An 18,032-nucleotide genomic window follows, 5' to 3' on the forward strand; every position below is an offset into this window, starting at 1 on the left:
ATTTGTAATTCTGTTAATGTAAAGTTTTCACTGTCTTATTCTCACTCAGTTCTAGAGTAAATTATTTACACACTGGCCACTTTTCTGGTGAATTATACAATATTGTAGACCAAAACTGTCTGAATACCCTATCCCTGACTAAACTGCCTGAAAACCATACCCTTCACAGGACACATACCCATACAGCTTGGGAGTACAAATGTACCCACCTCCTCCCTTTGGGAGCAGCAGAGGTAGCAGAAAAAATGCAGGAATGGGATGGCTAACATCAGACCCTCTAGTGTACACCTTCACGATACCCAAAAGTGTCCCCAGTGTCCTTATTTATGCGCCATTATATTTACTCAAGCAAGTTAAATAGCCTGGCCATCTCCATTCAGGATTTTATCAGTAAGCTACACATTAAATACAAGCTTGAAAATTTGTCTTAATTAAATGTTTTAGTGAGAAGTACTCCTCCCTCCTCAAAGTCAATACACAGTATAACGTATTGTAAGTAACTGTATGTACAGCAAGTAACGTAAGTAGAGTATTATATTGTTAACAGTGTAAGTAGCCCGTATTGCAAGTAATTGTATTTTCTGTAAGGAACTGTATTGAGTATTGTATTGCCAGCATAAGTGACCCGTATTGTAAGTAACATAAGTATTGTAGAACTGTGTTTTGTAAATTAAAATGATTAAAAAAAAACAACAAAGAAAAAAACATCAGACCCTCTAGTGTACACCTTCACGATACCCAAAAGTGTCCCCAGAACATTAGCAGTGACCAAAAGCCGTACATTCTGGGCACAATCAAGATCAAGAAACAAAACAACTTGATTCCGGGTCTAATATCTTGCACATGCATTCCAGTTTGATAATGGTTGTACTAACATGCCTAGAAAGAGCACCTGTTATGATATATGTTGGCTCACCATCCAATTTTGCCCAGTGGTCCCAATTTTTGGCATTAAACAAAAAGATCTTGGCTGTCTGGGAATGAGATTAGGTCCAAACACTATCAAAAATTAATATTATAATGATTTGTTACTGTAGTCTAATTTATTTTCATTTCCCCTCATTTTAGGTTGTAACATTTTTCTTTGTTTTGTTTTGTTTTGTTTTTTTGTTATAGAGTGCTGTTTGCAAGTTCGGTATTGAATTTAGCTGAATTAGTGGCTCTGAGGTCAAATCTTGCACAGCTCAAGAAAGTCTTCTACTTTGACAAGAATCAACTCTTATATATATTATCCTGAGAGAAAACAGCAGGACAGAGACTTTCAGTATGGCTACAACCAGATTTTATCATGGTGAGAATAATGTTGTTCTTATAAAGTTCGTAGTAACTAAGATACATACTGTATATGTGCTGTATCGCGATTTTTTTTGTAATATACTGTACTTATTAAAATTATTGTAAATGCTGGTACATGTATATAACTAGTGAAACAGGATTATTTAATTTAAACCACCTCGGCATGGCCGTGATCAGTCGCTATCACTACCAGACTCGCTTAGCTGAAGGTCTTCACCTGAAAACATGAAAACAGAGATCAGGAGTTTATTTCTCCTCACAACAACCATACATGATCCAGCATACATGGTAAGAGAAGTAACCAAATGATATGCAAAGAGAGCACATTATATTGATTACATAACAAATTATACAAACTAAAACTATAGCAAATGCATGGAAAGCATAACTTGGAGCAACGTGTAAACGTCTGTTGCTATAGGCGAATCTTTGCTGACGTCATTGTTTACATTTGTCCTCATTACCATACGACTTGACTCGTAGAAGCCGTGGCCGTATATATGAACTAAACGCAAAAGTTGATAAAGCTGATTAAGTTGCGCAATTTGTGCAATTTTCAGCTCTTTACAAGCAAAATTGAAGGAAATATCAGCCATCAAAAACTGCCAAATTGCTGTCTGGCAAAAAAGTTAATGAGCCATACATTTCTCTGTAAAATTTCGAGTTTTTAGAAGAGAATTTCTCCGAAACCATTCCATGTATTGGACTCAAATTTTCAGAGGTAACTGAAAGTGTTATGCCCTTTCAATAGTCAGAGTTCTTCTTTCATTAGCGTCATCAGATAGTGATAAGCAAATGTTGATGAGGCAAAAAGTGTAAACAAAGATTCGCCTATTGGGGACTGGTTAAAAAAAAAATTGCTGTTGTTAAATGCTGAATGTTTATAGTGGTCGATTCGCTTAGCTATAACTAGCTAGTTATGCCACTTAAACTGAAAGAAAGAAATATTTCAAATCAACATCATAGGCTTAAAAATCCCAGCAGGTGGGAGGCAGACCAGTTGGCTATTTACAAGCATGGCCGGCCGAAGAGTTCAACTAGGGTCTACGAGAAACAACTTCGATTCCAGCTCAGTGGTCAGAGCGGGACTTGAACCCGCGGCATCTGGATGTCAAGTCCGGCGCCCTAACTACTCAGCCACGCTGTCTCTCAGTGAATTCATGTAAATATAAGAACGTTTCTGAAAGCAAAATTTGAGGAACTCTCTGGGTAGTTAGCTCCAGTTGTTCAAAGGGTGGATAACAGCTATCCACTGGATAAATAGCTATTCCGTGTGTAGATGAGTGAACAAAACAAAGCAGGCAATGTACTGGATAGTAATTTACCCGGTGGATGACGTTATCCGATCTTTGAACAACAGGGGCGTAAAAGAAACCCTTCCAGTACAACTCTGTCCTTTTTCTATAACGACCACAGTCAAAGGACGTTAAAATACTTAGAAATATTACAAAATAGAATTAGAACATCGCGAAGAACGATTAAAACAAATTATAAGAGTAAATTGCGTGTATGAATGTAGTGACAATAAATTTGTGTAATGTTTTTGTGTAACGACCATGTCATAATTTTGACTATAATGACTGCTTTGAATGAAAACTACCGATCAAAATGGATTCTTTGAAGCTAATAGTAGGTTGTCAGACAGGCAGGCATCGATCAACAATCGAAAACTCGAATTATAAAATTCATTTTCTTGTACAAACTCATTTGACTATTAAAGTGACCTGTCACACAAATTCTAAATTGGAGTCTTTCTTGGGATGGACATGGAGCAGCCAGTAGTAACCAAGTTTCTTTCGGTTAGAAGCTATTAATTCCTTAACGTCTATTGTTTGTCCCTCTGAACTGGTGCACGTGGGCAGACCCATTGGCGCATACAAAATTCGCGCATGCGGGGGCCTTTAAATGATTTACATCGACACAGAATCAAATTTGGAATAGCGACAAAGATGCTACTTCTGTCGACTGGATAAACACCGGATGGTCGAGTTTTCGATGAACTTTCACCCATATCTTCAAAGGAGGCAAGATTTGCCAATTCAAAGTACATAGTACGAAGGAAGATCGTCATTCGCGTCTTCCTTATACACGAAATGCAGATTTGAAGTTCTGGGGCCCACCCAAACTGGATGAAGCGGTTAGGCTTCGACGTTGCTTAAGCGCTACACTGCCACGTGGACACGAACCAAAACAACCGCGTTCACCGCTTCTTTTCCACGGTGAAAGCGCAGAAACTACCAAAGACGAATCTGTAACCACATATCACCGATTTGACATAGTCGACAGATAGCCTCTTCTGAAAGAAACACCACGTTTTCTTATGACCACTCGAACAAAAAGACATGAACTAAAAAGTCCCCCTGAAGCTACAGGTGTCAAAGTTGTTTACACCAATGATTCACTCGAAGGAGAAAAGTGGCTGAGAACTCACATCGTTGATTCTTCAGCTACCGCAGTTGGCTTTGACATCGAGTGGAAACCTCAGTTTGTTAGCAAGAAACATGGCGGTGCTGAAAACGAGACAGCTGTGCTTCAGTTAGAAGTTGAAACATCTTGCTTGGTGTTGCATATTTACCACATGAGCGAGATGCCGAAGTCCTTAAAGTCGATCCTGAGAGATGAAAATATCCTGAAAATCGGAAGCGCAATCGATAAAGACGCTTCAAAGCTCACAAGAGAAAGCGGTTTGGTCTGCAGAGGATTAGTGGATACCCAGCATATGGCGACATCTCTTGGTCTTCAGAAGATCGGACTCAAAGCTCTGGCGAAACAACTTCTTGGCATTGAACTCGACAAAGGGATCGTGTTTACCAACTGGGAAAAATTTCCTTTAACGTTAAGCCAGATTGAATACGCTGCTCTGGATGCCTGGATAGGATTGAAAATTTACCAAGAGATGAAAGCCAACGGGATTTGCACGTACCATGGGAAGGCAAAAACAAAAGCTTCCTCGGTTTACTCCGTCTTGGTTTTATTATTGTCATTTTGTTTCTTGCTTTTGGTCTTGCTTTCTTTCCCATCTTATGTGCAGCAAGTATTACATTAACTGATAATACATGTAAATCGATGCCAGAATTGTTGTTGAAAATATCCAACCAGTCTGTGGCCGACCATTTAATGATCAACACTGGTTTGGTTCCAGTTGCCTTTTACTAAACTTGGGTAATTCTAATATCAGTGTATGGGTGTTAAACCGAATGACCAAGAAACATGATTGATTATAAGTAGTCAATCGTCTCAGTAGGCTCAATTTCCGCCGCTCTCTCTCGTCCAGTCTAGGTGCCTTCCCGAAACCCTTTCTCGAACAGCAGCTGGTTGTCGAACCTATAAATCTTCTGATCTTTGGGAAAGAAATATTTTTCATTGCAAACAGAAGAATTTTTTGCCACTGTTTTCATTGTTTCAATTGCATTTGCAGCGTGTTGTAGAGATTGGACGAATTAGCGCCACCAGCCTGCGAGTAGGCTCACGTTGGAGCACAAACGCGCGCGGCGTAACCGCGAGCACGAAATCGAGAGGCGAAGCCGTTAGACGAGAAAGTGACTTTCTTGGCGCCTCTTCCCGCTGGATCGCTTTGCTCTCCGATCGCGCGCATGACTCAAAGGTGACCCTGCTCGCAGGCTATAGCGCCACCAACAGAAATAAGTTACTAGTGCACCTAAAAAAGCGGAAAGAAGTTTTATCCCTTGAAACTAGTTAAGTTTATATACTGTGTGGTTGAAAAAATACCAAAATAAAGTTTGCTTCACGACATAACTCGTTCAGCATATCATTCTGATAATGCAATTGCGGTGGTTTGAATGGTTTTTGTTTGAAGTTTCCTTTTCAAACCAGTTTACGTTTTTATCTTCGCTTTATTGTATATCTCATTTAATCATTAGGCGATCACCCTTTTTTTCTCTGTTTAGCGTCGTCCGACCGACCCAGATTTTCGCGTTTTCAAAAAAAAAAAAAAAAAGTTACACAGAAGGCAATGAAGGCAATGACACATTATTTCAAACAATTACCACTTTAATCTGAAACACACGCAATTTTTTGCCTTACAGATTTTTAGTTTTTCCCTGTTCTCGTTTGATTTTTTGAAGTCGTTGTTAAAACAACGACGTCGACTTTTTCCTTCCTCCATTGCCGCGATGTTGACTTTGTAACCACCTTGTCGTTTCCAGGCTCCACGGATATTACGCTGAGGTACCGGGCTTCCTAGCTCCAGACTCCTTTTCCAATTTTGTTTTATTTTTTTTTTCCTTTTCCGACCGACCGACCCAAAATCAGAGAACGCATTCGACAATAAACGAAAAAAAAGGGGGGATGGCCTTGGTAGCGGAAAATGTTCTGAAACAAAGTTTTTTTAAAAAAATCAATCTGAGTTATAAAATTCTAAAACAAAAAGCAGATTTAAACAAGAATACTGCGTGAATACTGCAGTGAGTGATGCGAACTGTGAAGTGCGGGTGAAAGGTCTTTTTTACTTCCAAAAAAAGAAACATGTATGTCAATATTTTGTTACAGTGTCCACGTGATCAAAGTTCCTGCCCAGACATAGTGTTGTTTCGTCGGGTCTTGGCGGAAACAAAGTTTTCATATTAGGTGATCAAGCGTATGTTTCCTAATAAGACAACCAGTTAGTAATGTTTAAAAACGAGTTTGAAAAGCGACAAAAGCGAAGGAAGCGACCCGCAAGCGATGCAGCGGAAAATTACCGAGAACGCCCTAAACATCCCTTGTCTTCGCGTTGGGAGAAATACATCCAGCATCGAAACACTCGGGCATCACCTGCTCCATCAACATCAAAGCATGTGGAAAAACATCGTCATTCTCGCCGCTCACAAAGAGAAAGGAAAGAATTTAGGTTGAAGTCGTGGAGGTCAAAGCGCAGGGATAAAGGAGTTTCTCGTCCTCACAGACAAGATGGAATTGGAAGCCGACTGTTTCGCCCTTTTCAAGATGCACCAGCGAAAGCTCGCAGACAAGATAGAAGTCGACGGCGTGGTGTCGAGAGCTCTACTGTAAACAACTCTGGAAACAGTACATCGTCGGAAGACGAACAAGAACCAACACCGACGCGTTTACGACTGCTTCGCCCAATTCAAGATGCACCAGTGACAGATTACGAGCCGGCAGCGAAGTATCAACGGTTTAACCCATTTGCAGGGAGAGAAGAAACGATTATACACGAAATAACGCATCCCCCAAAAGCTGCTGGAGTTCAGGTTGTTTACACAAGAAATGCAACTGAAGCAGAAAGGTGGCTGAGGGAACATATCGTAGACTGCTCAACTAGGGCCGTTGGCTTTGATACTGAACAGAAACCTCAGTTTGTTAGCAAGAAACAAGGCGGTACTGAAAACGAGACAGCTGTGCTTCAGTTAGGAGTTGAAACATCTTGCTTGGTGTTGCATATTTACCACATGAGCGAGATGCCGAAGTCCCTAAAGTCGATCCTGAGGGATGAAAATATCTTGAAAATCGGAAGCGCAATCGATAACGACGCTTCAAAGCTCACAAGAGAAAGCGGTTTGGTCTGCAGAGGATTAGTGGACACCCAGCATATGGCGACATCTCTTGGTCTTCAGAAGATCGGACTCAAAGCCCTGGCGGAACACTTTCTCGGTATCGAGCTCGACAAGGGTTTAGCGCTGACCGACTGGGAAAACTTTCCTCTGCATTTAATGCAGATTGAATACGCTGCTCTGGATGCGTGGGTGGGTTTGAAAGTTTACCAAGAGATGAAACGCCAAAAGAAGAGCTCGAAAGATATCAAGACATCACCCAAGATTAATCAGGGTTTTTTTGCACACTTCCTAAGCATGAAACGTCGATGCCAAAGAAAATAAAATAAACTGTCAGGAAGCCGGCGAACGCAAATAGATTTCAGCCTAAGTAAACGTCTGCACAAAGTATCTTAAGACGACGAAAACATAAACTTTCAGTTAACTCTTTATGGTTTCTACTACATTGTATATAGCGTCCTTGTTGTTACTTCCTTGTGTCGCCGATGGCAAAAAAGGAAAAAGAAAATAGGCGAAAAAATCGAGGGAACTACTGATTGATAATTTTATTATGACTGCAAAGACTTAACATCAACATTGATGAAAAGCGACGGCAAGCTTGAAGCCGTGTTAAACGGATGGTTATGCGCAAATTACATGTAGATACATGTAGAGGAATTGCGTGGTACATTTTTACGCTTCGTAGCATGAGAGGGCAAGTACTATTAAAAGAATTCTCGTCACGTAACGGACGCTTTGATGGGCTGTTTAGCCATCTGAGCTGAGGCTACAGTTTTTCACAAAACGCTCACTGACCGATGCAAGCACTCGGGAACGTTTTGAAAAATTTGAAAGAAGTACTTAAGGTTATAATTTACGTTAACGTTTCTATTCCCTAATTGTTTATACTTACAGAGTGTGTTGAAGCCTCCTTTCTTTGTTAAAATATCTTTTTCACCCATCTAAAAATGAATAAAATAATTTATCATTACTACAATATGAATAATAAAGGTTTTGTTAAAAGGATTTTCACAAAGTGGATCTTCGCCTGTTACACTGTACTAACTAAACTGTATTTACTATTTTTAAAATATAAATAATACAGGCTTTGTTAAAAAGGGTTTCCACAAAGTGGCTCTTCGCCTGCACTTATTAAACTGTAAAATACTATTACTAAGAAGTGACAAGGTAACAAGTACTGCTTTAAAACAAATACATGATGCACAATTAAGAAATAATTTACAACTGAACTGTATACAGTAAAATGTAGTTTATTAAAAGTACTGTACGGGATGCAACGCTTTACTCTCTCATGTAATAACCCATAAAATCAAATGCAAAATTATCTACTACAAATTTTCTAATTTCTGTAACTACATATGTTTCAATCATGTGTTATGTAAAAGTTTCCAAATAAATCAACATTCAGCTATTATGACTGTTGTTCAGCATTTCCAATATCATATTAACTGAAGTGAAGTTTTGTCATGCAAAGTTTTAATGTTAAAAGTCAGAATTGAACAATATATACTTCCCTCCTCCCTCCTCCCTCCTCCCCTCTCTCTCCCTCCCTCTCTCCCTCCCTCCCTCTGTCCCACCCACTCTCTCTCCCTCCCTCCCGCCCTCCCTCACTCTCTCATTCCCTTCCCTCCCTCCCAGTTAACAATAATTAAATCCTGCTAGTGGTACAAGTAACTTCTCTTGAAGCCTCCCACCAGCTGAAATTCTTAACACATTACTGTTCTATTTATGCAGGGGTTTAATTTAATGTTTTCAGCAGAAACGTAGCTTGGTTTCACAAGTGGGCAAAACATTTTGCACTGGAAATCCATATAAGAAGAACTTTCCTCAAGATGGTCATACCAGGCAAGCAAAATCATCCAGTGACAGCTGCTCAATTTACCCCGTGCCCAACCCTTCGTAAAACCTGGTTTCTGGCATTTGCTTCCAAGATTGGTTGTTAAGATGAAGTCCTCCAATTTAGCAAGTTGCAGTGCTGAATACCTGGACATTGATTTGTTTGCTTGTTGTTGCTTTTTCAATTTCCCTTTTAGTTTTCATATCAAATTCAAGCAGCCAGCTCTCAGAACATATTGCAATTATACAGTAACTGTAATTTAATACAAATTAAAGCTGAAGTCTCTAAAAGGCAAAGTTACAAGTAAATATGTTCCTGTTACATGTACATCTGATTTGAGATCGTCAAATGATGAATACTTACACTGGTCATAAGGCTGTTAAGCTTTTTGACATCTTTCTCATCAACCTCATCATCATCTTCATTTTCATCCTTTTCCGAGTCTGAACGATCACTAGATGAGGAGGAGCAAGAATCTGATTCAGCAGCGACAGGCATGTCTTCAAGCTTGGAGCTGATCTCCTAAATTACAGAATGAAAGCACTAGTGTATTAAACATCATTGATAAGCTTCAGGCTATCCTCAAACAATAACCACCTGGCTTCTTTGGTATCATATCCAAAAAATATATATATATTTCTGATGGTAAATATTATGAATCTGGGTTATGTTGTGCCCCATACCACTTCCTAGTGGCCCTCCAGTTCAGTTTTAATGGCATCAAGCAAATAGAGGATTGAATTCTTTTTCTCAGCCATAACCCAACAACCCAACAACCCAACAACCCCTTCACCCACCCCCAAATAGACTGATGTTATTCCATCACAGGGTTCACCAGAATGGACAGTTTTTCACAGATCAACATGATGTCATACCTGAGAACTTGACACAGTAGGAGGAGTTGCATTCTTGACTGGTGATGTTAGTTTTGTCGTTTCGTTTTCCACTGGTTTCTTCTTGGTTTTGGTTTTGTTTTTCTGAGATTTTGTGAGTGTCGCAGTTGAAGGAGTTTGTATCGCCTAGATTGTCCTTATATGAAGTACCAACCAAACAGGTTGATTATGAAATCAAGATGGCGGCCGGATGCAAGGTTTGGAAAAGACATTCTGTCCTATTATCAGGTCCTTTTCCAGGCACCACAGCTAGTTTGCAACGAAAGAAGTAGGTAATGTGCAGGTCGTGATGTCAAAAGCAGTCAGCTTGTAAAATCTTACGTCGTTTTTAATGGCGCTTGAACATAATGCCGGGACGTCGTTTTTGGCCTTAACCCCTTGCGATCAGGCAGCAAAATGCGAAGCTGTTCGTGTAACGTGCCTCCTTATTGAGCCGTTTTATGGCGGATCACATAAGCAACTGGTCGATTTACTGGCGAAGGAAATCCCAAGCTGTAAACTGCACTGCTTACCAGCAAAGAAATGGCACTGGAGAATGAGAACAAGCGCGTTGTACTTTGCTCAGAAGATTCCTTTCGGAACCAGTTACAAGTGAGTCTCACAACAGAGAGATCTTGGTTCAGATCTGTATCGTTAATTAGCTAGGCCTTGCAGCTTCTAGAAAAACTAGCATGTGAAAGAGCAGCAAGGAGGGGGGGGGGGGGTAACCGGTTTTGGAAGGGGGGTACTTTGTAAGTTTATAGTGTGCTGCTGGGACACTGAAACCATTTCTAGACCATGTTCAGCTTGATTTTGCAGCCCTCTTCTTCCCTCTTGGCACCAAAAACCTGTACGCTATCCCAGACTAACTATTTTCCATGCAGAACCTTTTTTACTTTTAAATTATCAAGTCTGCGAACAGATCAAATCTGTCACGAATCTTTCACAGATTTGCCAGGATTTGTAATTCTGTTAATGTAAAGTTTTCACTGTTTTATTCTCACTCAGTTCTAGAGTAAATTATTTACACACTGGCCACTTTCCCGGTAAATTATATAATATTCTAGACCAAAACTGTCTGAATACCCTATCCCTGACTAAACTGCCTGAAAACCATACCCTTTACAGGACACATACCCATATAGCTTGGGAGTACAAATGTACCCGCCTCCTCCCTTTGGGAGCAGCAGAGGTAGCAGAAAAAAATGTAAGAGTGCTGCGGCTAACATCAGACCCTCTAGTGTACACCTTCACGATACCCAAAAGTGTCTCCAGAACATCAGCAGTGACCAAAAGCCATATATTCTGGGCACAATCAAGAACAAGAAACAGAGCAACTTGATTTCGGGTCTTATCTTGCACACGCATTCCAGATTGATATGGTTGTACTAATATGCCTAGAAAAAGCAACTGCTGTGATTAATGTTGGTTTGCCATCCAATTTTGCCTAGAGGTCCAATTTTTGGTGTCAAACAAAAGGGTCTTGGCTGTCTGGGAGTGAGATCGGGTCCAAACACTATCCAAAATTATAATCATATGAGTTGTCACTGTAGTCTAATTTAATTTCATTGCGCCTTATTTTTAAGGTTATAATTTTTATATTTGTTTTTTAAAGGGTACTATTTGCAAGTTCGGTATTGAATTTAGCTGAATTAGTGGCCCTAAGGCCAGATCTTGCACAACTCAAGAAAGTCCTTTACTTTCACGAGAATCAACTCATATATCCTGTGAGAAAACAGCAGGACAGAGACTTTCAGTATGGCTACAACCAGATTTTATCATGGTGAGAATGTTGTTGTTCTTATAAAATTCATAGTAACTAAGACACATACACATGTAGACATGTATATGATTGTATGCTGTATCACTAGTTTTTGTAATATTATTATTAAATTGTTGTAAAATGCTGCAACACATATATGACTAGCGATACAAGATTATTCAGGAATTTTTCATTTAAGAGCATACAGTGTACATTGACAAACCTAGAACCATTTAGTTAGAAGAGGGCCAAAATTTTTAACCAATTTATGGACCAAAAATTAATAGGTTGTGAGCTTGACATAATGTGAGCACCATGCCATAAGGAATCAGGATGGCTATTGTTCTTTAACCTTTACATCTACATCTAACATGTATGTTATCTATAGTTTACTGATTCTTTGCTGACTTTAATGCAGTCTTGTAGCTGATGATGTGATATTCAACTCGCTCTTTAACATGGAATCATTCCTATCATCCATCAATGGCTTTCTGAAATTGATGCCCGATTATCGACCAAAAGGATTAGAGCAGATGATTAGGCCGAAATGCAGGGTGGTGTACTTCCCTCTGAAGGAAACTGACGATTTGTCTTCAATTCCTGGGAAAGATGAAACTGTTCTCAACAGCAAGATACCAGTTAAACAGATACCAGAGGAAACTGAAACAGATAGCAGTAAGAAGGTGAATCAATTTTTCTGATTACCTGATCAGAGTGACCAGAATTTGGCACCCTCTTTTGAGCTACTTTTTTGATGACATAAATTTAACTCATTTGTTAAGAAATAAAATTGAGTGCAGCTGAAAGTTGTAAGACTCAAGTCTAATTGAAGGCTTTCGTGTAAAAAGGGCATATGTACCATTTTGGGTCAATTTTTATTTTTTGCAGGATCGAGCTAATTTTTGGCAGACTGACTGGATTTGACGTGAAAAGCATTGTTGCGTAATTGTTTTTGTTGATTTGCACTTCATTTTCGAGAAATAACGTATGCAAAAAAACTCAGTTTTCCAAGCGGCATCTTTTGGAGTGAATCCTTCGAAGGTGGATTTTAACGTAGCACGAACTTAAACGGTTACGTTAAGCAACTTGGAACGCACGATTTTTTTTAAATAGATGTTTTGATTTTTGAAAGAAGTAGAGAAATAAACCGGAAAAAAAATCGACCAACCTCGTATCGAGCTGATGTCACGACAAAACAAACTCGGATGCGGCCCATTCAGCACCTTATCCACTTGTGCTAACAAAGCAACAGTAAAAGAATTGGGTAATTATATAAATAATAAAACTAGGGGCAAATACCACGCTTTGGTGACTTCATCGTTTAGCAAAACAAAGGTTTCTTTTGGTTTTCGCTCAACAAAAGATCTCCAAAAGATACCCTTGGAAAACTGAGTTTTTTGCATACGTTATTTCTCGAAAACGAAGTGCAGATCAACAAAAACAATTATGCAATGATGCTTTTCATGTCAAAACAAGTCAGTCTGCCAAAAATTAGCTCAATCCTGCAAAAAATAAAAATCGACCCAAAATGGTACATACGCCTTTTTGCACGAAAGCCTTCAATTACTGATGAAATTTTCAACTTATTGGGATTACTATAACTTTATCTCCCAATGATTCACTGTTCAGCATTTTTGTCACAAATGCTATTAATATATATTTTGGACTTATGTGGTAAATATATTCCATTATTAATAATAAATATTAATATCAATTATTTCTGTTTTTTTAAAATACGTTCATTTATAGCTTGACAAAGACACTTCACAACCATTGCATATTGTATGGGCTCATAGGTGGTATGTACAGTTTATGTAATTTTAGTTATGAATGTAATGATTGTGATAAGGGTTTAACATTTTAAAGTTTATAAACTAAAACTTTACCCAAGTGACATGTTTACATACTTAACCCATTGACTCCCATACTGCTCGTAACCAGCCGTAACAAGCCTTGGCCTTTGTTCCACTTCTGACGTCATCGCCTTTGACCAAAATTGGCATCATCTATGCTCAACGTCTTCAGGAGGAAAAGATCTTTCCAATGATACCCAGATCATGGTGATCAGCTCAATAGAGCCTGAAATATGCGCAAAAAATGCTCAAAAAGTTGAGTGAAAAACTGAGAGCAAAATTTCCTGTGACTACACGTGGCTACTCCATGGTAAAAATAACCCATCTTGCTGATGCTTTCTGAGAATTTTTTGAACTGGAAGCAAGCCCAGTAGAAGGTCGATCACTGCAGCAAAAGGAAAAGAAAAGGAGAAAAAGGAAAGGCAAAAAAAATTAAAAAGTCGAAAAGCCTTAAAACGTAGGTCAAAATTTTGATTTCTGTGCATGCCTGAGCAAGAACGTCTTAAAATGCGATGCTAGTGGAAAGAAAGGCATGCTATCATGTTGCAAATGCCTTCCTGAAAATCTCCAAAATGTTCATAAAATGCCTTGTTGGCAAAAAGCTCTGGGAGTCTATGGGTTAACATTATTACCAAATGCTTATTAATTTTTATATATTATGTAGTACATACATGTAATTATATGACTTGTGTACTAGATACATATGCTTCAAACTGTTTGGTTGTCAATTAGCAGATCAGCTGTTTTCCTGTACAATGTAGTATTCATCCTCTCCCACAATGACAAGTTGACAATTCTATTCCATGGCATTTACTGTAAATGACCTCTACAGACGAGGTACATGACTTGTACATGTACATGAAAATATACAATGTAATAGTGTCTCCAGCATCTACTTTGTATTGTGTGGACAGTTTCCTCGACATAGCTGTGGTTCTCCCTTATACAATGTTTTGACAGGGACAGAGAACTTCCCATTCTCCAAATCACTTTGTTAAAGGCATTCTGATTATTTTGACTTTTTGAATACCGATATTCTACATGTATCTTCCAACAAAAATAAGTAAATTAATAAACTGTTTCAAAGCCATCTTTATCCATTTCACAATTTTGAGGATTTTGCAGCCATTTGTAGGGGGCATACACTATCTCGATATAAATGTTCCACTCATCCTCTTCATGACTGAAAGTTGTAACTTTTTGCTGTCAACCAGGGAACATGACAAAGGACCTGACTTGTTCTTCCACACTTTGTATCAGTTGGCTGATCAAGGATTGCAATTCAAGGTTTCTGTTTTAGGAGAAAGGTTCTCTGAAGTTCCAGGTGAGTTTTTTCCAGAAAATTGTACATATTTAATTGAATTTATACATTAACGTGTCAGAGGCATAGTGAAAACACTGGATTTCAGAGTGTGATGTACAGGTGCAATGTTGGAACCTTACATTTTATTGTAAAGTACCTCTCTGACTTCCTAACATTATTGATGGGTACTGCAAGATCATTCAGGGAGCTCAGGACTCCTTCTGTAGATACCTCGTGCTGTAGAAACTGCACTTAGGAGCTTACACCAATGAGCTGTTCTTTCCCAATGACCCTCTAACTGGGATGGAATTTTTACTTTACACTGAAGTCTCTACAGTTGATACTCCCATAAACCACCACCCAAAATGTCAGGCCCAGGTGGTCGCTTACGCGAGGTGGTCGCTTACGAGAATTTAGACCATATTGGGTCAAAATTTTGCGTAATGGTAACTGCAGCGGCTTACCCCATGTTTTAAACTGTTTCATTCATGTGAAAAGTCAATTTTGAGAAAAAATCTGGTACTTCCCATGGAGAAATTCCCCTCTCTTGCACTACCAGGAGTGCGATAATGTTGCAACACCTTATTATCCAAGTTTTGCTCTATTATCTGTCAAGTGGTCGCTTACAGGAGGTTAAAAAAGAGGTGGTCGCTTACAAGAGGTTCCAAATAAAGTGATTTGACTTGGACACTTTTGGTATTTTGGAAAACTGGTCACTGAGGAGAGGTGGTCACAACTGGAGGTTCCACTGTTTTTACGTGTATGATCAGAGGATTCAACCATATTGTCATAAGAAACAACAACAACAACATTATAAAATTGTAATAATCATGAATTTCAATTTACTTCCAAGGTATTTTTGAAGAAGCCTTCACACGAATCAGAGATCATATTCTCCACTGGGGTTATCAAGAATCTCGCCAGGATTACATTGCCGTACTTAGGGCTGCTGATGTAGCTGTGTCAACTGCTCAACACGAGTTTTTTGGTGTTTCAATGTAAGTCATGATCATTCACTACTCGTAAAATTAAGGATGGTGTACAATGTACTTTTATTGGAAAAAGTAGTTAGCTGTAGTAGACATCATGCAATTGAGAATTTGTAACCGATCACACTTTTAATATAAGGTACATGTTACACTTCTATGCACCGTTGCCTCTTGGGAAAGTTTTTGACTAAATTTTGACATCTTTTTCACAACTTTTTGGCACTTTTTTGCTGGATTCTATCAATCAAAGTGTAGGACCTGCTGAGGGTGGAAATGTTAAATTGTTAAATTTATCATTCACTCGTGGGAATTTCAAAATTCTCAACCTATGTACATTTGAAACTGGCAGCAAGTTGTTGCAGGTTGATAATGGCCATTTGAAACAGAAACTATCAGAAGTTGTCAAAAAGATGTCAAAAAGTTGTCAAACTAGTCAAAATACTTTGATTCCTTGGTGACAGGAGTGTAATTTTTTTTTTTGAGGGGGGGGGGGGAGGGGGACACCCTGCACCCTGCCACTTAAAATAATGACCAGCTCCCAGCGACATCCATCGATAGTTAGCGGACCACTTTGTGGCCAATCAGATCGTGAGTTTGCCTGATAGTTTGCCAGTGAATCATTTATACCCCACTAAGTTACATTAATATGTATTGCACGTTTCAGGCTGGAAGCAGTGCAACATGGCTGTTATCCACTTTGTCCAAACAAGTTGGTTTACCCAGAAATATTTCCTTGTAAGTTTGTATTTCTTTGTAATAGATTATTTGTTTCAGCAGTTTGTTCTTCCTTCACTTACATGCGTTAGCATGCACCGTTATAGTTGTTGGTATAGTCAAACCTCCATTAACAGCAACCTTGCGACAATGGCCACTTTTTTGTTGTCCAGGTGGACAGGCCATGTTTTGCCTCATTTTGACCTCTCCACAACGACAACGGCCACTAACATACTAAAGCGCATCGCAGCTGCCAAGAAAACCTATCGACAATGACCAGTTTATCAACGACTGGAGAACGGGAAATCTCATTTTTCATTGGATAAGGTCAGGAAGCTCGATCACTACTGCCCACATTGCTGGTCTCTGTTTCTTTTTGGTTTCGGTTTTATTGATAAATCCTGATTTTGTTATCTATTTAGACGGTGCAATCCTGGGGGGGGGGGGGGTACTCCCAGGAAAGTTGGGTGGGGGTGTGTGGCCCACTTCCCAAAACCCTTACCCTATTTACATGTATGACCAAAATCTGCATTTTTTGCTACCCTATTTCTGACCTGGCCAAACATTTGACACCCTATTTATGACCGTTGCAGCTGACAGAGTTGCCCTAAACATAAGTTATGAAGGGCTTTTGTTGACAGTCTTATTGATAATGAAAAAGTAGCTTCTTCCAAGAAACATACCCAATTAAAGACTAGAGTGCTAAAACCATACCCCATTTAAAACCAAAATGGCCAAAATCGATACCCTATTCATGACCATAACGGCTGAAAAACCCTACCTTTTGGAGCCACGCATACCTATATAGCACATACAAGGGAGTACACCACCTGGGGGGGTGCAATAAGCTTTTTCTTTAACAGGTGTCATATTACATCCCTACCTCCCCACAACGGCCACCTCTCTACAACAGACACCTTCCTCTGTCTCAAAGCTGGCCGTTGTGGAGAGGTTCGACTGTAATAAACATCAAGGTTGAACACTCAACCTTTTTTTTTTTTCAGCAGAATATCTGTACTCCACACCACAGCAATTATCCAAGAAGCTGAGATATTTTTGTAAAAATCCACGACATGTGAGGACTCACAAAGTCACTGTAAGTTCCACTAGTGAATAGACAGAGATTTTGAATCGCTATAACACGTCATTATTAGAGCAGTATTAATTAACGCCCCTAAGTAACACCTTTTTCTAAGAATTTTCCTACCAAAAAACCCTTTCGTACAACAAACGTGTTTCCTTGACCACGCATGCAATTTCTGTCCCGCGCGGGAGTGTCTATGATACTGATGATGTTAAGATGACGTTATTCTTGCGAGTCTGTAGTGGTTCTGATTGGTCGGATGCACAAGTAACAACCAATCACGGACGCTGCACGGCTCTCTGTAGACTGCGTCATCACTATGGAAACTTTTGAATCTCGGCTGTCATTCGAGCGAAAGAATTCAGTAAGCTGTGAGAAACATCTGTGTTTCAGAGCAACTGTTTTGTCCAGCACCGTACCTTTGAACGTAAACTGTGTGTTTTTCCCCATTAAACCCTTATTTCCTTTACAGGCTGACTGGAGACGCTTCACGTGGGACACACTGAAGGATTCATTTTACGAACTTGTCTCCTACAGTAGAGGCAAACAAAGCCTGATGTCTGAATTACGCTGAGAATTTTCTTTTTTGTCTGTCCACCTTGTTAGTTTGTCGTCACTGATGAAGCTACACCTTGTAGCCTGGTAGTAATACTTGATAAATAATAAAATCAATTACATCATCAATGTGTCAAGTTTTTAGCCAGCCTGCAAAGTTAAGGCCTGCTTCACACTAGCGACATAATGACCTTACAACTGATGTAGTTATGTTCATGCTGTTATGTTGCTATTGTCATTATGTCAGGAGGTTCACA

The 18,032-nt window shown here is 39.3% G+C and overlaps 2 protein-coding genes across 3 annotated transcripts; both read left to right on the forward strand.

Moving 5' to 3' along the window:
• The first annotated feature begins 4,345 nt into the window (after positions 1-4,345).
• On the forward strand, positions 4,346-8,220 carry LOC149115905 (uncharacterized). Its single transcript, XM_089285998.1, has one exon. The coding sequence runs from the start codon at positions 5,925-5,927 to the stop codon at positions 7,128-7,130; it is 1,206 nt and encodes a 401-aa protein (XP_089142124.1). The 5' UTR covers positions 4,346-5,924; the 3' UTR covers positions 7,131-8,220.
• Positions 8,221-9,867: 1,647 nt separating this feature from the next.
• LOC110045947 (tRNA-queuosine alpha-mannosyltransferase-like) lies at positions 9,868-17,900 on the forward strand. Of its 2 annotated transcripts, XM_089285996.1 has the most exons (9): positions 9,868-10,127; positions 11,131-11,298; positions 11,696-11,960; positions 13,027-13,076; positions 14,345-14,454; positions 15,287-15,431; positions 16,087-16,157; positions 17,141-17,232; positions 17,693-17,900. In XM_089285996.1, exons 1-9 carry the CDS (start codon positions 9,868-9,870, stop codon positions 17,792-17,794), a joined length of 1,263 nt encoding a protein of 420 aa, XP_089142122.1. In that variant the 3' UTR covers positions 17,795-17,900. The 2 variants fall into 2 exon arrangements, with proteins under 2 accessions (XP_089142122.1, XP_089142123.1); XM_089285997.1 differs by lacking the exon at positions 17,693-17,900 and having other exon boundaries at positions 17,144-17,232.
• The last annotated feature ends 132 nt before the right edge of the window (positions 17,901-18,032 follow it).

The sequence above is a fragment of the Orbicella faveolata genome, unplaced genomic scaffold (assembly GCF_042242905.1).
Source record: "Orbicella faveolata isolate gen_17 unplaced genomic scaffold, um_ofav_v1 contig_13, whole genome shotgun sequence".
NCBI classification, from domain to species: Eukaryota; Metazoa; Cnidaria; class Anthozoa; order Scleractinia; family Merulinidae; genus Orbicella; species Orbicella faveolata.